This window comes from Tympanuchus pallidicinctus, unplaced genomic scaffold, assembly GCF_026119805.1.
Source record: "Tympanuchus pallidicinctus isolate F22 unplaced genomic scaffold, pur_lepc_1.0 scaffold17, whole genome shotgun sequence".
NCBI lineage: Eukaryota > Metazoa > Chordata > Aves > Galliformes > Phasianidae > Tympanuchus > Tympanuchus pallidicinctus.
The window spans coordinates 15232937-15255158 of record NW_026294690.1 but is presented as its reverse complement, the minus strand read 5'-3'; the positions used below and the strand labels follow the sequence as shown (position 1 = coordinate 15255158).

The 22222-nt window shown below is 41.5% G+C and overlaps 1 protein-coding gene across 5 annotated transcripts in view; it reads right to left on the bottom strand.

Annotated features, from left to right (window-relative positions):
* Nucleotides 1-22222, bottom strand: part of MITF (melanocyte inducing transcription factor) — an 88647-nt gene that overhangs the window by 30584 nt on the left and 35841 nt on the right. For 4 of the 5 annotated variants that reach the window (XM_052679258.1, XM_052679259.1, XM_052679261.1 and 1 more), the window contains exon 2: nucleotides 8184-8430. In XM_052679258.1, the coding sequence (XP_052535218.1) occupies nucleotides 8184-8430 (247 nt within the window). Of the gene's footprint in view, nucleotides 1-8183; nucleotides 8431-12962; nucleotides 12981-22222 lie in introns of those variants that run through there. The other variant, XM_052679260.1, reaches the window with a different exon arrangement.

The window sequence follows — 22222 nt, the reverse complement described above, 5'->3', positions numbered from 1 at the left end:
GTGGCTTTTGGGTTGTATAAGCTACATTAATTGTTGAACACAGAAATATTTGCTCATTTTTTTTTCCAGAAAGTTATGTTATTATAAATTCTTTTAAATGATTTTCTATTCACCTTGCAAAAGGGATGGTGTGCGTAGAAAGAATGGAAAGCAAACAGCAACGCAAAAGCACAGGCTAGCATAACATGTTTGTTTTACCTGGCCTCGGTCCTTAGTCCTAAATGCAACTAGAAATGAAAAGCACACATCCAGTACCGAGGAAAAAGTAGAAAGAAGAAATCTGACACCACCAAAAGCTGGAAGTTACTGGGTAGGTGGGAAAAAAAGGTGTCAGCAGTGTCAGAAACAAGCAATGAAAATTATTACATGCACTGGAAGTCAGATCAGAGACAAGTACAACATGCTACCATTAAGGATACACAGTCCAACATATAAGCTCCAAACTAGCTAAAAAGAAACTTAACACTAACATTGTCTATAAAAAAACAAACAAACAAACACCCAACAAAACACGATTTGTAGCACAAAGCAGGAAAGAGAATAATTCAATGCAATACAATCATGTCATACACAGCTCTGAGGACAGGAAATGTTCAGTGGAAAATGCACTCCTGCTTTATCATTTTTGCTTTTTCTTCCCTTTAAGCATTCAAGTTGCACTTGCTGAACAGGTTTTCTGCTTCAATGGGATGCCAACAGCAGAAATTCACAGACTTTCCACATTCAATCAGTTAACAGCTTAAAGACACCTCTGAGACATTAGTTGGTGGAAACAAAACACAGTAACACAAACATCATGATCAGAATATCGTGTGAAGGCCAGCTGCTGTCACTTCACTATTAGCCTTCGCCAGAGAAAGGAACAGTCTAGAAAGGCAACTTCACAACCATCTGAAAGCTTTCCCAATAGACGCTCTTGGAAACAGCAATGCCATCTGCTGAGAGATTATGAAAGTGCAATGCAACGAATGACTCCTGGAAGTGTTCTGCAGTGCTTAGAGCTTTTTGTGTACTAGTTTAATTGCTGTAATACCAATGCTGAAACACATGCTGTTTGGGGTCAAGTTCAAAAGGAAAAATTGCTTAAATTGGAAAAATTATCCTAGAGTTTTCAAAGAACTGAAACATCACAGCCTACTGATAATTAAACAAGGCAAAGACACTAAATAACCGAGGTCCACAATACAAATATTGTTCCAAAATGCTGAAAGGATAAGGGTACGATGTGGGACGCCCAAATTATTAATTTGGCCTATACATTCTAAAACACTGGTATTAAATAAAAAATAAAATCTAAGATACTCTATTTTGAGCTCTACCTCATTACAAACTTGAAAAACTGGATTTGGGTCGGGGCTGATTATACAACAGATGTACATTAACAGTCTAAAAAAATTGGTTAGTGTGGAACTGGCACCCAATGGAAGTGCTTCTAGGGACAGCCTGCAGGGCTGAGCTGTTATCCCAACAAGCCAACTCTCCCCATGTGTTCAAAAGCAACAAAATAACCTTGTAGTTGGCAATGAAAGAATTGCTGAGAATCAAGGAAATGTATGGTAATGATTCTACAAAGGCCACCATATTATTTAATTTAACAATCTGCCAAGTATGTAAAAATCAGGCGTTTTGTTTTGCTGGGTCGAAACAAAAAGTTGTGGAAGCTCCCCAGGAGCAAGCACCAGCCCAGGGCATGCATGGCAGATGAGCAAAGAAGGTGTTGTTCCATAGTTGTACTAAAACAGTATATCCAATTCTGCCCCCAAAGGTACTATGATAAAAGGTGCAAAGGTCTTCTAACTCCTTAACTTCATCTTAACTCCTTCTTCTGATCTGCCAAGTCTAAGATTCAACATCCAAGCAGAATGCTAGCACAGTCTGCTTTTCCACAAGCCCACAACAGTTTCAGGAGTGTTGCAATCCTGGTCTGCCATTAATTATTAACTGAAGATTTACAGTAACAATGGTTTAATTCTTGAAGGCAGACAGACAGACCGACCTAACCAGACTCACTGGCTAGCAACTGACCTTTTGGTTTAAGAACAAGTCATGAACCTGGCCTCTATCTCAGGGGCATAAAGGGTTAAAGCAACTACTAATTTCCTCAGCTGGCCTACTACTATTGTAAAGTCAATCTTCAGCCGAATTCCATCAGGCCATGCTTGCTTAACACAAGCTGACATATTCCTCTTCACGATCTTGGAATGTTTTTCTCCTCTCTGTCTCTCAATAGTAGACATTAGAAACAAATACACCCTAAAAGCCAAATGGTAATCCAAACGCAAAGTAATATTTAATAATCTGGGGAAGGAAGGGGAGGGGGGGGGAAGGAATGGAATTATTTTGTTTTCAAAAAGCAAAATACACTTGCCAGGTCCTTTATAGACAACACAATGCTGGGTTTTGTTTCAAGTTCATAACTCGGTTCTTAAAGTAGTTATAATGAACCAGCAGGCATTATTTTAAATCAACTAGTTTTATTAAATGAGCCAGAAAGGAAAGAGGCAGGGCTAATTACCAACATTCCTTGATGAATTACCTAGCGGTGTGTGGTAAATCTCTGGACGTCTTTGTCTTTATCCCCAAATTTATCCCTTACTTATTTCTCAAGAGGTTAAAGGACATGGGGCTAATTAAGGAACCAATCCAATGACAGACAGAATCATTCAAGGTAAGGCTGGTTTTCTGCTCTTTCAAGCTTTTGCATCTCTGCCTGGTACTTCTTAATCTATTTTTTTTTTTCCTTAATATTACTGCCAGGGAGGGGGAGGAAAAGTGCTAATCTTGTCACGGTCAGGCAGGTTGAAATTGCCATGCAGTGCTGGGCAAAATGCTACATATTTGTAATTTAGCCAATAAGAAATTCCTTAAGCCTCTCTTGAATGGCAGGAATGTCTCTAGCTTGTCACTTTGAATTCATTCACTATACAGGTTCAGCGTCTCGGAGAATAATGCTGCCAAACTAGCTGAAGAACTGAAATATTTGTGCGTATACATAATGCCTAAAGATTACTTTAAGCAGATCTAAGTTTTCACATTTTAACATTTAATGTCTATCAAAGCTGTCAACAGAGGCCTCCCCAGACCTCCACATGACTCTGCCCGTTCTCCAGCTCCCTGGGGGCTCTGGGCACAGCTTTCTGCCCAAGGAAACCATGGAGGCAAAAAGCACAACTGCACTGAGCAGCACTGCCCCTTTCCACGATCTGGGTTCAACCAGTACAGTGCAGTAAGATGGGTTTTTTAATTAACTTTGGCTGAAAAAGTACAGCCTGCTACAACCTGCTGGTGGGCTGCAGAAACTCCTCTGTGCTTCCAGCAGCCACAGCTTTGAGCTCCTACAAAACTTTGAGAAGACTCATTCAGAACTCATCTGCAGTTCCGAAGCAGCCCCTGACACATAATGAGCCTCAGTTTTCCCAAAGCCTGGTAACTCAGACATCAGAAAATATGGCAGAAAGAAAACTTTGAAGAAGTAATAGAACCAACTTGGCAAGTTTCCCTTACCTTTGGAGAGGTTATCATGCTTCATCTTTGTCAGGAGCGTTATTTCAAGCTACCAAGTACCAAGTAGATCTGGTCCTTCAGCACACCCATGCAGAGTGCCAATTAAATCCTCACAGCAGCATACTGCCTTGTTGGAACACGCTGCCTGTGTGCAAGGCACCAGCCCTATGAGGAGCAGCAGCTTTACAGCTCCTGCTCTGTTCACTGTGCTATTTTCCCAGAAAACACCCAGACCTGCACATCTGGTAACCTCTGTATTAGGAAAGATTCTACATTTCATGTCTTGTCCAAACTACAGACATTATCATTAGTTCTTATTCTGGAATAGCTTACAACGCACTAAGCAAGCCCAAGAGATGCTTCTACTTACATAAAGGTTTAGAAGGCAAGGCAGACTTCAGAGGTTCTGTAGTTAAAAGCTGGTTTTTCCTAACAAAGAATTTGTTGTAGGCTTCAGCTATGCTCACTGGCTCTGCAATGCTGTCTCTGTAGTTCACCAAGGCTTGTTCTGGCAAATCACTTCTCTAAGTTACAACTGCAAATACAAGCCATACTTATTTAACATACTGGCACACACCACTATCTCCTATTGTCAGGTTCGATTAAATTAACTTGGAATCAGATAAGCATTCCCACAAACACACACTTACTGTAGCAGATGCTACCATGCACTTATCTTGACATCCCATTGTTCCTGTTCTTCAGAACTGTAAGATAGGTCTGCTATACAATGGAGTTTCATGGTACTTACTATACAAGGAGCACTATTTCTAACTGCTCAGCCTTCTCTGGTAACAGAAGGACAATATCAACACCATGGGTCACTGTTTGCAATAGAGCATACTACAAAAAAGATGAGGAGGTGGTATTTTTTGATATACATCCATGATCATTATCACCACTCAGAAGGCATGCTTGGCATTTCAAATACGAAGGAATACAGGGTGTCTGATGCAAAGAGCTTTTCATGATGGTGCATTTAAAATCTGAATGCAAAATGCCACGAGGGTTAAGCAAGAGGCCAGAGTGGGCTCCTGCACCACTGGGCTCCTGCTGGCTCTGGAAAAGCTGCTGCAAGAGCAAAAGAGAAAATGAACTACAGTGATTGCAGGGATGGCACTAGGAAAGATGAATAGACTTGTGTTGGTCAGCTCACAAACACTGCCCTACAATGGGCAAACACTCTTGGAATGATGAAGGAAGGACAAAAACACAACAAAGAGCGTCTGGGTCCAGTATTTGAAAAGATGTTTAAGGAAAACAAGCCACAATGACAACACACAGCAGTCAAGAGCTGTATTTTTAGCACCAAAGGAGCAGTTAACATCCACCATGAGGAAACCCACCTATGCTGCAAGGCAGAACGAATCCTAAGTGAGGTCCTCTGTGACAGATAAACGTTTAAAGTACCTAGCATATTACAAGCATTATTGTATGCCACCAGTGACTCAGCAGGCAGATCACTAATTTTAGAATAAGCTGCTCATAGAGAAAGGAGATGGGGAATGGGTGAGAAGGGAGCATTAAAGCTATCATCAGCAAAAAGCAGCAACGGTAGATGCTCCCCACATGTAAGTGTCAGCTGCCAGGACTACAGGTGAAAAAACAGTTCTGTGATAGCAAAAAGGAAGTCCAGAAGCAGAGGAGAAACAAAGAACCCCTTGTGACATCCTTCTGCGGCATCACTCCTCAACCACTAGGATATGGATGAGGAAGCTGCTTAGTGATAAATTAGCCTTTATGCCTGTGAAACTAACATCAGTAGTGAAGAAGGACAACTGAAAGCCCTAACAAACCCTCCTCCTGCTATCAGAAGTGATGTTATTTCAGATGAAATAGACCTGCTCCTAGTCCATCTCATAATTACATTTTACAAAGCAACACAAAATTTAAATTCCAACGGGTTATTTCCTACCTTGCCAAGCTACATTACTTAGCAGAGAAATGATGCAATAAGAAGTCATTACTCAATAAAATAAAATCCTATTTATTCACATACCCTTGAACGTAATGACCACATTACGTAATGTACAGATTCCTATGCAATGTGACATAGGTTTATATGAATTACTCTTTCTGTGCTGTTTTAGATGACATCATAACCATCATGGAAATACAAAATGCAAGCTCATCAACAGTTTCAGCTTCTTTTTATGCTAGTCATCCCAAACTACCATCTTCAGATGTGCAAGTACTCTTCCCCTAATACTGGGAAACATAGGAGACAGAGCAAGTCACACTGTGTAATTACAGAATACAAACAGGAAATTTACCAAGTGATTTTTCTGATTGCTTAGGGCTTTTAATGTGATTTTAAGTTCTACAAAAATCAACCAAAGCCAACTACATAAAACAGCTGCTACTTTTGGCGGTATTGGCCTGTGAAGTAACATTGGAAAAGCTCTCTCAAAGGAAACTGCCTCACAGATTAACATTTCTGAAAGACAAAAAGGGCATTTTTTACACTATCTCATTCTTTAAAGGTCACTAAATCCAGACCATCTGGATATTAGAACTACCACATGTAGTTCCCTATTCATTTAATTAAAAACGCTGTTTAGGCTCATAGGGACAATTTGTCTACAGCTAAAAACAACTGAAGTGTAAGAAGCAGCTCCAGGGAAGTGATGTCACCAGCACAGCATACTTCAGGCACAGCTGGCTGGCAGCCTATCGGCACCAGGGAGATCCCCATTTACTGTTAGGCACAACTTCTGAGCCAAGCAGCAAAGCAGCCTCTTGCCTTGTGCAAGAGATGACAGTGATGTGGTTTCACTCTTGTTGCCTGTTAGCTATGTAAATGCAGGTGACAGGCAGTCAGAGGCTGTTTTATTCCATCAGGTAGCTCACATTTCCCCAACCACTACTTCAGTGCACAGTTCTGTTTCCGAAAGGCATTTGTTGCAAGGCATTGTTTTCAATTTACAAACCAGGTAAGCATATATTTGCTAGTTTTTCCCTCTGAGGTCAAGCACATCGCCTTTGGGGCACAAGGAGAGTGCCAAGGAGGTGCCCTCTCTCCTGCCAAGTGGTAGAAGTGGGGACAGATGCTTCCTCTAGGACCCCAAAAGATAAAGATTCAAGTCTGAATCCTTTGCATCCTTCCCTTCTCTCTCATGTGAAGAGGTAGCAGTAAAATGGACAATGTAAACGACTGCTAAAACTTCAAGCTACTGCACACCTAGCATCAGGAAGCACACATGTTCCTATAAGCTTTCAGAGAGATTTAGAGTAGGAAAAAAAAAAAAAAAAAAAAAAAAACAACTACATTTTGTGTTATGATAAATTAGGATGAAATTATCAAAAAATACAATTATTTAACCAAAAATATTGTGAACAGAACTAACTGATATCACCTACATACCTGCTAGATTCTCACACTGTAACTGGGATCATAACCAAGAAAGAAATTTAGCAACTTCAGGATGCACAAACATTAAAACAAAATAGCTTCTCCCAGTCAGTTTCAGACTCTTTGATATGTGCACATATGCACAAAGTACAGGCACTTCCTTCAAAAATTAAATACATAATTGATAATCAGTTTAACTCCTACACTGTGGGTTGTGCTGGAGTATATTCTGATATTCCTGCAAGTATTGCTAACAGCACTGTCAACACAACACCACAATGCGGATTCAGTAAATGAGAACAACTTGCAGCTCCTCCATAAAACAGTCACACTGAGACTGCCTTGAAATACTGAGCCTGCAACTCTGTTTTAAGCTTAAATCTTCGAATATGTATCGCTAATATAGAACAGTGATGGGCAAAACAAAAGAACGTACTGCAACCCAGTTAACTTATCTGGTAAAAGTATGCTTATTGGCTGAAAAAATTACTAAATATAAAACTGCAATAAAAAGATACTGGAAAAGAGATATTTGCATTTGCATATTTGCAATAATGCAAAGCAAATAGATAACTTTGGAAAATAAATGAAAATTTCACTCTTACAAAATCTATCATCATATTTTCCCTTTACTTTTTATGCTCTTTTACTAACATGTTTCCACATTGCTTTAGTCAAAATGAACTTACTCTGAGCAAGAAGTTATCTCTTTTCTTCTAATTGTTCAAGATTTCCCTTTGAGTAATTAGCAAGCTACATCCCCTTTGACAGAGAGATACTAACAAGCTCCTACAGCTTCCAGTAGGACAAGGAACCCACAGCTACTAACAGCAAACAAGTCATTTAAGCAAAAAAGGATTACCAAGGCTTGTTGCAAGGGGCTGGAAACTCACCATATTTCAGATTAAGGCTTTCTGGGAAACCTCTTTTTGCAAGGTTTTTTTTTCCAATTTTTAAAAGCATACGTATATATTTTTCATTATTTGTAAAATGAAATATTGACTTGAGTATTTATTAATAATTTCTTCCTTTTGAAAACCACTGAGCGTCAGAAAGAACGGACAATGGCTTCCAATGGGAAAACAACAGAAACAGGAGTTTTGTAACAAAACCTCTTTCCCAAGATCTTGAAGTTTAAAGAAAAGAAAAAGGCCACAAGCTAACAAGATTTTCAATCTTGAATACTGGGACACCAAACCAATGTGCAAATCAAGCCGAAGCGAAACTTATTTGCAAGATTTTGGTGCTGGAAATATTTCTCCCACATCCCTATTGCATAAAGCCCATTTCGGAGAGAGTGAGTGTGGAGTGCGGGGACCCGACGTACCTTGAGGACCTCCATGGGTACCTGCGTGGCAGGGGGCAGGCTGGCGGGCACGCTGACGTTGATGGCAGGTGTCTGGCTGACGGGAACTCTCTGTTGCATGAACTGGGCTGCTTGCTGCTTCTGCTGCTGCTCCCGACGCTCCTGCTCCTGCATCTGCTCACGCATGAGCTGCTGCCGTAGCAGGATCCGTGAGGTCATGCTGGAGGAGCTTAAGGGAGGCTTGGAAGCGCCAGGATGCTCGGAATTGCTGTGGGAAGAGCAGAGAGAGATGGCTCAGCTTCTACCAGTGGCTCCATTGATCCCAGCCTCAGGGTTTGCAGAACCGCAGAGCAGAATCCAAACGGAAATGCCGCACTAAGACGGGTGCATGGCTGACCTACTGAGGGTACTTAGCAGCTGCGTTGTGCTGCCTTAACTTGACTGCAACCAACCACTTCTAAACACCAATATCCAGAATATCCAGCTGGAAAACATGCCTCACTATTTCAAGTTTTACAGCGACCAACCATGAGAAAAATATTCATAATTTTTTTATGGCACTCATATTCATAATTTTTTAAATAATTATGTAAAGAATTAATTGCATTCATTGAGAGTTACAGACAATACTCCAGGTCTAATCATCTAGCTCAGAATAAATAAATCTACCTCTTCCATGAAAGCAGCAACCTTTCCCAAAGCCCGCTGAGCCATTCAGGTTATCACCACCAACTCTGGGCAAGCACAGCACTTTGCTGTAAATGCAGAGACATCTTCTTAAACAATCAATCATTTTGTTCACCCCCAGAAGACTCCATTTATAAGACATTTCTATAAAGTGGAACTCTTAAGGCAAGTAAACACCAATCTACGCATCCTTTAAGGGAGGGGAGTCAGAAGCACCTAGGAAACCATGACTCCATGGACCAAACAGATACACAACAAGCCTGAAAACCAGCAGGGAAACTCTACCTCTGGCTCCTGAGTTTCAGTGCTACCTGCACAATGCTGCTGTGGCAGCTTCACAGGGCAGCTCAGGGCCCAGCATCCCTCCAGCTCTTATCTCAGGACTGTGGCCACTGAGAGCCTGGCCAACAGGAGCACTGCTGAAAGCTTGTGCAGTTTGTTTAGGATCAGTATTGTGCTCACAGTGAAAATGCAAAAGGAGGACCCATGCTTACTCTCACCAGAGATCAAACTTTGCTCTTCCAGAGCACACGTTCTGGGGGCAGGGAGGGAGCAGAGGGAGGAGACAGCCTCACTATTTAAGACCTGTCAGGTTGAAACATTCACAGAGACACTGATCCTTTTGATAAAACAAGAGAAAACCTTTGTGGTGAAACTAATGCAGCTGTGGAATAATCGCACTAATTAGCTGCTCAAGACAAGTCAACGACTGTGATACTTGCACAAACACCACCCTCCCAATTAATACACAGCATTCTCCCATCAGAACCTTTGCAGCCAGTTTCCTGGCTACTCCGCATCTGAGCAAACATCAGAGCCACTCAGAGTCCCCGTCCAGATTGGAAACATGCATTTCCCTAACCAGGAGAATTACAGAGCTCCAAAAAGGTCTCCAAATCATTCTGATTGTATACATCCAACCAGTAAAACAAAACGATATTGTGCCTGCACCCCCCAGTATAGGTATATTTATGGACTATATACATGTATAACTGAAGTGCCAACATTTCCTCCCTGCACTCCCAATGGTTCTGCTCGCACACCTCACTTTAATGGTCCACTGTTACTGACAAGCACAAAACAAGTGCTGAAATGCTGCTTTTAAGTAAGGACTCATTCCTCACATTAAATAAAAACTTTGTGTCAGTTTAAGCACACTTCTCATTAGGGTACTATTGGCATTTTTTACAGACGCCTAATGCTGCAAAGTTGATAACCCAACAGTTCCTCCCAGCTTCTCTTGTTCTGAACTGCTTCTCTGCCTAACAAAGCCCAGAGTAATAAAACCACCTCAGCAGCTACTTCTTGTATCTAAAATTTTAGGGAACACAAGGGATTTCTACTGCATTTCCAATAATCCCTGTGAGGACCTCCCTCAGATGATTACTGTACTCATGTCACATGGGTCTACAGCCATCCCTACAACTTCCTGCAGATAGTGCACCCCTGAATCGTTGATTAAAAAGAAAAGTATAACTACTGTCTTTAAAAAGAAAAGAGAAAAAAATCCCAGAAGATATTGTTTTGCCAAATTCTTCCCCAAAAGACAAATACTTTTCCAGGCTCTACTGCAATTCTGCTCAACATTCTAATTATTCAGTGGAAAAAAAGAATAGCATAGGTGTAATTAACAGGTAACGCAAGAACGAGCAATGTACTCTTTAACAACCATCACAATAAGAGCAGACACTGGCCAGAGGAAGAAGAGTCTGATCTTCCATCCAAACCACCAGATTTTGGGGCCAGCTGAGGGAGAAAACAAGCTTGTGAGATTACGGAATGTCCTGTTCATCCTTATTGCAAAGCAGAAGCCAGAAAGCAATGCAGCTTAACAGCATTAGTGAGCTCAGCAGGCACATCACTGTGTTGTGTGTGCACAGCAATGTTACATGGCACAGAGACCAACCGAGTTGTTCCAGACATGAAGTGCCCTGTGCTGCTATCAGGCACTGCCTGCCAGACAGAATGCCCAGTTCATGAGGAAAGTGGACAAACAAAGCAGCTCCTGCTGTTCAGATTTGCCATTATGTATCACCTGAGGAAGTCTCTAGTCTATGCAGGGTCCCCCCTAGACACTAAGCTGACACAGCTTTCCTTCTACTTGCTGCAAATCAGCAAGAGCAGCACGGAGAAATGTGGAAACAGAAGCGTTTGAAATTTCCCCCAGTATTTCATTCTCTAAGCCCATCCCATGCAAAACTCAGCCTTCATCCCCCACTCCATCCACTCCTCTCAGCAGCATGATGCATCGACTGAATGGAAGGCAGTCAGGATTTCTTCACCACGTATTCTTTGGAAAGCAAAGAGGAAAAGCTTTCTCAGAAAAATCAGTTTTCTAACAACAACAAAAAAAAGCCATAAACCAAAATTCAATACTGGTGTCAAAGGCATAGTCAAAAGCATACCAAAAAAAATCATACTTTGAAAGCTACTTGACCTTTAAGCTTTGCCACACGAGCAGATCTTCCCTCAGTACTGAGCACGGAGAGATACAGCGCAGCACGATGCAGAACCCAGACACGTGGCTTTGGAGCTCACATACATGGACTGACTCAGCTGGGCATTACACAGCCAGTAACAGAACCCAGACGGGCAACTGATACTCAGTGTGATTGAGATACTTCCTGCAAACACAGTCTACAGATATCCTTTAATTGCAATAAATGAAACCGACTCATCCTTTTAATTGACGTATGATTAAACCAGTTATCTATTAGCAGTCTAATAAGCATAGTGTAATACAGGCAGAGTTAATAGTTATGAATGTCATATGCCAATTCAATTAATCATTAAGTGATAACATTTTAACAAATAAATCTTAATTACATATCCTTTGCATAGATGCCTGGGAAATGTTAGTTACTGTATGCATACATTATAATGCAGATAGTTGTTGCATAATAAAAAGCAACCGGTCAGACTAAAATCAAGTTTAATTTCACTGCTATCAACTCAAGTGATTAAAGAGACCATATATTTTAAAGCATCATTCCTCTTTCCAGATGGGTACTGAATACTTCATTTCTGTTCCCATGGACAAAACACCAAACTGGTCTCTTGTTAGGCAGTTTTGTTTTCAGATCCTTATAAATTCAATAACAGGATCTCTAGTTTACATGCATTACTCTACTGGTTTACACACAATACTTTGCACTATCCATGTACTTGTTAAGAAGTCCGGAACTGGAGTTTTGTCTAAGGCCCTTAAGTTGGAATAAAACATTACAACAGTTAAAAACATATGCCAACTACTCAAACAAATCTTTTCCAAATTATTTTTTATTAAAAAAAAAAATAAATCCCACACACCTGTTTTCCCATCATTCTCTTGTATTCTAGCAACAGCCTGGGATATTTTGCTCCAGACAGGACCTGACAAATAAATACCTGAAATGTTTCAGCTAAGCGTGTGCACAGCTGACCCATGTGTCAGTGAAGTTGATATTCAGTAAAGGACGTTCTGAAGGCACCATGAAATACATCCAGATCTGACATTTTTGTAATGATTTCTCATCTTTGAGATCAGCCGAGAAAAGCAGAAGATGTAGCACCTCCAGAAACCCATGGAGCTGCACCATCTCCCAGAGATCAGAGCAGAAACAGTATGTGATTTAAATACCTGTATTTCACGCCTTTATCCTTACTCCATTCATCACTATTTACAAAGAAAAGCAAGGCATCCACACTGAAGTATCTGACATGAGTTCAAGGCTAGGCTGATCGTTCCAGCAAGCAGATGAAAGCTCACCAACACAACTCAAACATCTGGCCTGACCTACAGAAGGCACTGTCAGAAGCAACTAACACAGCTCCCCTTCCAACACTCCTGTTCAACGAGTGCTACCATTTCTCTCAAAACTAGGTTTATCTATACAGATACCATTTGCAGTCCCTCTAGCAGCAAACACCTCAGGACACAATTGCCAGTAGTGTATATGTTAGCAGCACCTAACCTAACCTGTCAGTCAGCATCACTGTTTGCCACACAGGTAACAGAAAAAAGAAAGATACCATACGAGAACAAAATCAAAATCAACGTAAGGGGAAGCAGATTGATACAAAAGAAAAGTCTCTTCTCTTCCATCTTCAGCCATCACAATGGACTTTACTTACAGGAAAAGTACCACAGCATTTTCCCTGCACCGCTTCATGCTCCACTCCTAAAATTTAATAATTGATTGTTACAGTGACAATTCATTCAGAAAGCCAATTGGTTGGCACTGAATTAACGTATCAATGTGAAAAAAAAAAAAGTTGGCACCCTTTAATGTCCTTCATTGTCTGTCAAGGGCAGAGCAGAAAGCCTGACAATTACATAAGCAGCACAGAGGCCTTTATCAGCCTTTACAGTAAAGCAACAACTGTGTTTCAACCCTCTTTATTAAGGGCTTCTGCATTTGAAGGTTAGTTGTGTGAAGAGACACGCTGCTTGGTTTTGCTCCATCATCATCAACACCAACATTTTTCTCTCCCTCCAGCTTTCCAACCCTGGCCTGCCCACCATCACATGCCCACCCCCAAGCAGTCAGTCTGAAGTGAAGCCCTCAACTGCCCTCCATGCAGGTCCATGACCAGGAGCTCAAGGCTGAGTTACACACATATTAAGTTTAGGAGGTGCACTTGTCTGTGGTTCCAAGTGTTCCTTCATTTATTAACGTAAAGATAATTTAACCCTCCACCTTTTTAAGTAGCTGCACACCACTTAGTAGTTTTCCATTTTTCTTCCTGTCTTTAAAACACACTTTCACATGCTGCTGAGCATAATGCTTTCTGAACTTAATGAAAACCTCACTCATGACCCAGCACCACTCAGTAAATAATTATTAAGCTCTGGAGGTAGCTTTCACATGAGTGTTGACTTAATAAAATGCCACAAGTTGATCTGCTCGAATGCCCATTTACTTGGGGACACAGCTTTTGGTATATATACAGCTTCTGGTATATATACAGCTTAGAAACTTGATCCCCACCAGAGGGGGGGACCAGGCAGAAGCGAGGCCCTGGTAATACCAACCCCTGGGATCAGTGCAGGCAAGCCTGTGCAACCAAGCATCTACTGAGGAGATGCTTCAGATGGCCCCAGCAGGCTCCAGGCAGCCCAGGCACTCTGAGTTGGGTATTGCACAAACTGCCAACACGCCCAAGGCAAGGAACAGATGTGTTCCAACGAGGGCTGTGGGAAGCCGAAGGAAAAGCCCAGCGGTGCTGTGGGGCCATACCACAGAGCTGGGGCCTGCCCTGCCCTCACACCCATCCCCGGGAGCAGGAGATATGCACTGGTGCTAAAGCACTCAGCCCATTCATTAATTAAAAGGAGCGTGATTAGGGCAATAACACCATCAGAGGGCTGGGTGGACAAGAGAATGGTTTTCTCAGGATCTTTATCATCAAAAGGGAACAGATGGGTACATGACAACCTGCTTTCTGAGGGGGGATATCCTGCACATCCAAACTTCTCTTCAGTGAAGATGCACCTAGGTTTGGAAGGGACCTCAGAGACCCTGAAGTTCCAACCTCCTGCTGACCAACCCCTATATCAGGCAGCAGCTCAGGGTACCCAGGGCCCCATACAGCCCTGCATGTCTCCAAAGATGGGGCATCCACAGTTACCTTGAGCAGCCTGTGCAGCATCTCACCATCCTCCCAGTGAAAAGTTTCCAATCTAAATCTCCCCTTTTTTAGTTTAAAACCGATCCGTCCCTGTCCTATCGCTACAAGGCTGTGTTTGGTTCTCTTTCTCAAACTTTTGAAGTTCATCACAAACAGGAAAGATAGTGTAGGGAAAGAAAAAAAGCAGAAGGCAGATTTACCTTTTGCTTGACAGAGTGAATAGTCACCTTGCAAAAGACTTTTTGAGCTATTTCGGACACTGCTTGCCTTTTATCTGTATTACCTCTCTAAAGAACTCTGCACACATTCGCAAGACATTTTACAACAAAAAAACAGATAGCTTCAACAACCAAAAAGTGATAAAATAAAAAGCCAGGAGATAACACTCCATTAATAATCTTTGTAGTTCTTGATTTTGCAATGCAGAATTTGCTTGCTTTTATCTGGGTAAACAGAGAAGATAACACTGTCGCCAATAGGGAAGATGAAGTACATCACCACACTTTTTGATACTTTTTAACTACATAGACCCAAAATCAGACCTCACATTCTTTTCTCATTGCATCTAAATTTAGACAACGACGTATAAACCTCACAGTCAGCCCACAGGCTTATACAAAAGACCCACAGCAAACAAAGCTCAGACACGTTGTGCTCACAGTTTGTACACCTTGTTCACCTGCTCAGAAACTCTTCAAGCTGAGAACCCAGCAGGCTTTCCAAGGTCTGCAGGAACTCAATCATTCCCAATCTGAACATCTCGCAGCTCATCCCTGATTTTCTTCTTACTGACTCTGCCTGTCAATGCACTAGTTAATTCTTTCCAAAGAATGCAGAGGGCAGCCTAAAATCTCATCTCGCACAGATGACATCCTCCTTCTGGTATGCCGAGCAAACAGGATCTTAAGAAGCAAAAGAGAAAGTGTTTATGGAAGATTTGCCTTAAATGATCAAAAACCCCCAACGCTCAAAATGAAAACCACAAAGTGAATTTTCATTGCTTGTGACAGGTCTGTTATCAGCGTGTATGAATCGCTCATTACAGCAAATATGAAATGCAAGAGAAAAAAACCCTAACATCACTGAGAACTCCAGCATTAAAATCATCTTGGATAGATATTAAGCAAACTTCCACTTCAATCTGTAGCCACAGGGCTAGTTGGTCATTACAGGATCTGATCAGGGAGTGCATTCAGCAACTTCTTTCTAAAAAGACTGCAGAAAACAATTTCTCAGCGTCCACTTGTTTTAAAGAAACTTAGTTTTGCAGTCTTTAAGAATTACTTATAGTTCTACATTTTTTGGCTATTTGTGGAAGAATTACTGGGACAAAGAGGATTACTTTACTGTACAGGCTGAACTACTGAGGGGAAAAAAGGCCTTCATTCAGCAACATTTGCTTCACTTATCATTTGGATATTTACACTGCAATTGCAATTTGCAATAGCAGGACAGATGTACCACTCCTGCTGCCTTGGGTATTCACAGTGCAGACAGCAAGGTGGAAAAAGCTCTAGCTGTCCACGTAAAAAAAGTAGTAGTGATGTTTACAAATGCTAATTGAGGCCAGGTAAGGCAGATGTGAAGCATATTCTGCCATACTCATTCACTGGAAGCAGTGCAAAACTGCAAACAACTATTGAAAAGATGGCCTTCAACTCCTCTGTGCAGGTTATTTAATGCAATCAGCAAAACCCCTGATGCGAGGTGATCTCAAATCAAGGCTCCTGTAGAAAGCAGGAGCCATCAGTCTATCAGTTAAAGCTGCAATACTATCAGGGGATCCAGCAGCATCCTCATTAGAACCACATTCAGCATGACATCCACTGCTCCACCTCTTCTTCCCTGCTAAGGACTGGTTCCAAGTCTGTCTAGCAGAGCACCTCGTTTGATAAGCAACCAGAAACAGGATAGGAACAAGTCAAGAATGTTAGGAGGCCTCCTTAAACAAGGAGCTCCAACCACTCCCAGCTCAGGGATTTCCCAAAATGGGCATCCTTTCTGTGTGCTTACAGCCCTCAAGTGCATGCTGTAGGTCATGTCAGTCTCACCTCGGGTTTTGCTCTGCAGCTGGCACAAGATGGCTGGGGAAAAGGCAGTGGAAGTATGGACTAGAGGACCTCTTCATCTGCTGTCTAACAGCCATAGCTCTATTTTAAGTTCATGGCATCTAGATGAACCACAGCCTTTAAATCAACACTAAAGACTTTTGTGAACGTCTGGACTACTGGGGAATGGGCATCTGCAGGAATGCTCAGCCAATTCCCCAAACTTCTTCAAAAAAAAATTCTGCACCTTGTTTCTAGTCAGAAACTGTTCATGAATAACATCAAGGAGAGGGAAAGAAGATGATTTCTTATACTTCACATGGCATGTAAATAACAGAAATAAGAAATAATCAATTAAAAATGAAGTCTCATTCAAAGTAACATGTAAGCAATGTTTATACCTCCTGATTTTAGAAAGTGCCAATATATATAGGAAAAGATCCTCCCCAGTCTATTCAGGAGTATTCTTGAGAACTTGATAAATACAGCCTGCTGTTGCACTGCCTTAATTTTATTTTGGTATTTTCCTTCTGTTCTGCAAGCGACTTACATTGCACCTAATGAGAGACATCAGAAAAGATCCTCAGAAACAACTCTGTGCAACCAAATACATTATTGGAAATTAATGCAGCTGCAGTCCTACAAGAAGATTATATTAAAACCATTCAGCAGATGCTGAGTTTTGCAGTCCTGCGACAACTAAGACATGACACCTGTGTAACGTGCTCACAGGCCTGCTGCATGAACACCAATTCTCACTTTTCCAAACTGCAGCGACTGAATTCCTCTTGAAAAAAAGCTGCCAAGTCAAAATTATTTACAAGCTTTTTCTTAGACCTTCTTAATTCCTTCTGCACTGCCAGAAGCACAGTACTTGAATGGCTAGTTCTATTCAAAGATACAGCTATATTTGTTGTGCAGCTACTGCAAACTCCTGAATCATGCAAGCAGGGGTAAGTGCCAGAATATGCTTCACTGGACATGAAGTCCACATCTGCCTTACTTACTAGGACAAAGAATATTAAAGGCAGGCACTTAGTTTATAACTAATAAATCCTGCAAAGACTATAGTTAATAATGAATTCTTGCATGAGGGTTTTGCTTAATCTAGTGTATTTACTGCTTATGACCTTGGCAAAGTACCTGTGGGAGAACACACCAACACTGTGCAGCAATCCTCACCTTCTCTTATATTAGGCTGCAACAGAGGACTACAGAACATTACATAAGTCAGCCAGTTTTACAAACCTGCAATAAAGTCACCTGGAGATTATGGACAGTTCCAGAATTGCCTGAGCCCTGCAGTCAATGGGATATTGACAGTGGGGCAGAAAACACACAGGTTCCTGAAGGGTTCAGAATTTCCCACAGACCTCAAAGAGCCACCGCTGCCATAATGACACGTTTGGCCAATCAGTCTTTGGCAACTCTTTACCAGGACAGGAAACATGATTTTGAATAAGGATGGAACATCATGGGAAATTAAGAAAAAAAATGTTTCCTTCACTATCTACAGTAGAAAATCTGGATTAGATCACAGTAGCCTGTTTTAGCCATTATCTATTTGCTCAATTTAACTATACATCAGTGGATGACTGACGGTTAGTTGCCAAATCTGCATCTAACACAAGGAGGATATTTGTGGCGGGGGGGCTGGAGATTCATGATCCTTGAGGTCTCTTCCAATCCTGTCCATTCTGTGATTATGGAGGAGTACATTTGGATTTGGTTTCTGTGAGGATATCTATCCCATCCTTTTAAAGGCTGCTGCAGAGTCCCATTCAGGAATTACAATTGGATTTCCAAGTACTCAGGGGGAAAAAAACATGCCTATTTTTAGCAACCTCTAGAACAAACAAGATGATTTCTCGTTCTTGTTTTGTCTTTAAGGGCAGACAGTAATGCAAGTATAAATGGACAACACATTTTATCTACCATTTGCTGTAGACTTAAGATTGCACAAGTCAGGAAGAGTCAAAATATATTTTTCCTTAAGTAGTATTGTCTTTATATATTGTTATACTTCTGCATCTCTTTGCCTTCCTTCTCTTGGCAGACGTATAGTCTAGACTCACAACTCCTAACCTTAATAGAAGGAACATATTTGAGAAATGATGTTACAGACAACTTAAAATGCTACTAAATCCAATACGAACCTCCCTGTGTGCCAGGGTATATAAACACACTCATGCAAAAGTCATATCTGCTTGTAGAACACCATAGTTACTCATTTAACACTTGCACAGTTAAGGTGCTTGCAATCCTACTTCACAGACTTCCAAAAACCACAGAACAGGAGTATGGAAAGCCATCTTCTGCAGGATTTCTTCTTCTGTTAGCTCTCAGATGTCTCATTTTATACACTAGATGGAGCTTTGTCCCCTGTTTCCCCCCAGCCTGTCAGCTTGCACTGCATTATTTGCAGTCTTATGCAGCGTGGATAAAAAGGGTAAAGAGGTAAAGGGTGAAGCACTCTCATCACCCCAAGTAAACAAAGCACTCATAACTGCCCCAGGAGCACCATGGCATCAAGTTGGGCACATAGGCTCTAACTGCACCCTCCCTGCTTCTGCTCTCCTCTCCCTGGTTTGAATGTTTATTCATTTTACAGAGAATAAAACATTTTGACAAATGCTGCAGCTCCCACCAGCCCCTTCCCTGGCCACTACCTTGATTTCTCACCAGAACATTGGAGTGACCTTGCTGTTTTCTCTCCCCAAATAAAGGAGCAGTATTTTAACTCCTTACCAGATTACACACCTGAATTGCTTGCTAGCTTTCCCTGATCTTCCTTTTTATTCCCACTTATTTTCTTTTAACATAAGCTCTTCCATCTCTTCACTAGTAACCTCAGCCATCTGCATCTAACACCACTGCTAAGGCTCCAGCCTTGGACCCACTGACACTTTTCGGGAACACCAATCACAGTAAAACTCCCCCTAACTTACATCTTTGATATCTGGAACATTTGTTCAAGAGCAACAGTTAATCCTTTGCAAACCCCACCATGCATTTTATTCTGAAACAGCAGTATGAGAAAACTAGCCTGACTTCTGGTGGGCTGCTACAACTCTGTTCAGGTTTTCCAAAGCACTCCAGGTTGTGCTGCACCATCAGTATTTCAATGAGGAATTTTAAACTCAATAGGACAGAAAAAATAATTCCTAATATCATAAACGTCCAGCACTGCAACACCGGAATCAAAAACAGAGTTGTAGGCTGCATCAGGCAAGGTCACACGAAAGAAGAGCAAAACATTGGCGTTGTTGGTACATGACACCTGTGTAAGGCTTCATGGGCAAAAAGGCTCATGCCCGGGCACTCTGCTCAAGAACAAGGAACGAGAGGAACGGAGCCCACTTTATAGTGGGAAGCTAAAGAAAAGTTTGGCATTTTAATCTTACAAAACAGGGAGGTTGACAGGAATGAGTGTTGCTGTCTATAAATACTGCAGAGAAACAAACACCCAGAAAAGAACAACCTTGGCATTACCCCAAGTGATATGAACCAGCTATGAGTAAGATTAAACTAGAACCAGTTATATTCTGAGAAGTCCAGTCCTGAAACAGTCTTCAGCTGGAGGACTATTGAAGGAACAACATGCGTTGCTTCAAGAATCTTACTGCAGAACAAAGCAGCCAGTAACCAACCACAGGCCATAGAAGATGCCCTCCGACCACAGGCCACAATGGGATAGACACAGGACAAAGCACACTTACAGAGAAGAAGTGCTGGAATTTAGCACTGTATTAAACTGTAGCCTGTACATACATCAGCACAGCCAAACGCTGTACTTCTGGAAGGTGAGCAGGCTTCTTAGCAGGTGGCACCAACATAAAGATGTTCTTCTAGAGCTGGCAGCAAGTTTCAGACATTAATTAAATTAAATACTACTCTTTTCACTTGGCATGCTGGACAGGCTGGAAAGTAAGCGTCAGCAGTCCTCGTGCTGCAATTTCTTGGAACCATCCTCTTCACTCTTGCCATCAGCTTTGGGACTGCCCACATTCTCCCATGCACTGATCCAGCCGAGTGAGCCAGAGTTCAGGAGTGGGGGAACTGCAGCACTAAATAAAAAAATGTCTCAAAAAAAAAAATGCAACCGCTTCATTTTGGCTCATGTGGAAACAACTTGAGTACCTACATCACTGCTTTGCAAACAAGTGCCTGTAGTTCAGCTGACTGCACTTCCTAAGGCTGGCTGGTATGCTTTTTGCCCAATTTCTGCCCCAAACAACACGTGGGGGGGTTGGTCAGCGCTGCCATAATTTGGTGCAGCCACACATTTAAAATGACTAAGTCAAAGATAAGACCGACTTCAAGCACAAACAGTAAAAAAGAGGTCTGAAAACGGAATACAAATAATGGTCATTTTTTGTCATGCAAAGATTTCTCCAAGTCAGTATTTCTTAAATACAAAAGAAAAAAGCCCGGCAAGAGGTACAAGGCACTGACATCAGAGTGCACAAAGGAAGCTAGAGTTAGAAAAGTTTGGGAGAAGGTGATGCAAATCAGAATCTGATTTCATTAACATTGGAGCTAGCTGTCTCAGTCCCTATTTTCTTTCTGTCAACCCCACCACACCACCCAGTTTAACTGGCCTGCCAAGTCAGCTCCAGAAAGTTTTCTCTAAACCAAACATTCACATAGGTCACCCATTTTTGGCAGAGATCTGCTTCTTTTTTTTTACCCGAGGAACAGCACAACAACAAAAGCACTCCAACCACACTTTGTTCTCCCTGAGGCTTCCCCCGGTTTCCACACATCAGCCAGGCCAGGAGCACCTCTAACAGCCAGCTGGAGAGCTAAAAATCAGTCAGATGTTTTTTTAAAAGTTGTATGCACGTCATAAACGTGTTGACTTACAGCTTCTGATAGAGGGAGAAAGCTCTCAATTCCTTCCTAGGAAGTTAGCTTTGCAAGGAGAACTAAAAGTCATCTCACCTTCAAGAGTCTTACCACACCCCTTTCATTTGCTATTCCACGTCAGCACAAAACCCCAAATCTTTAACATCTCCCTTCTGTTGGACATACCAGGTTTGCAGTCAAGATTTGAAATGAATGTCAGAACAGAATGAACAGCTTCACTGGCCATGTTGTTTCTAGTCTGGGAACAAATAACATCAGCTTCCAATGCTCTTTCAATATAATCTGAATTATTCTTGGATTTTGGTTTGTTTTTTTTTTTCCTCCTTTCAGAAGTATACAAAATGCCACTACACAATCTGAGTAACATCCTCTTGTCTGGTAGAGCAAGCACTATCCTAGAACACTGACATTAATTCAAACTGACAGGACCTACAAAACACACAGTGTTAAACTGAAATAAATGCGTTTTATTTGCTTTATGTTCTATTATGCCTATATACGAGTTGCTTAAAACTAGTCTTTAACATACGAATGTTTAGATGCAAATTTTCCAAAGCAAACAGGTTTAGCACTACCAAAGAGCCAGCACATTAAATTTTTCCAGGCTGAGAGTCAAAAATTCCCCTTAAACGAGAGCAAAAAAGCCCAAGGCAAAAGTCAGCTTTCACCACACACTTCTGCAGAACCATTACAATGAAGCATTATCAAGCACCTGCAAGGGAGGCATTGAAGACTGATTACAGGTATCTTACAATCAATAAAACCATGCTACAGCTATTACATCAAATAAATTGGATCCTTCCTTATTTAAGGAAAACCTCAATATAATGCTAGGACAAAGGGCGA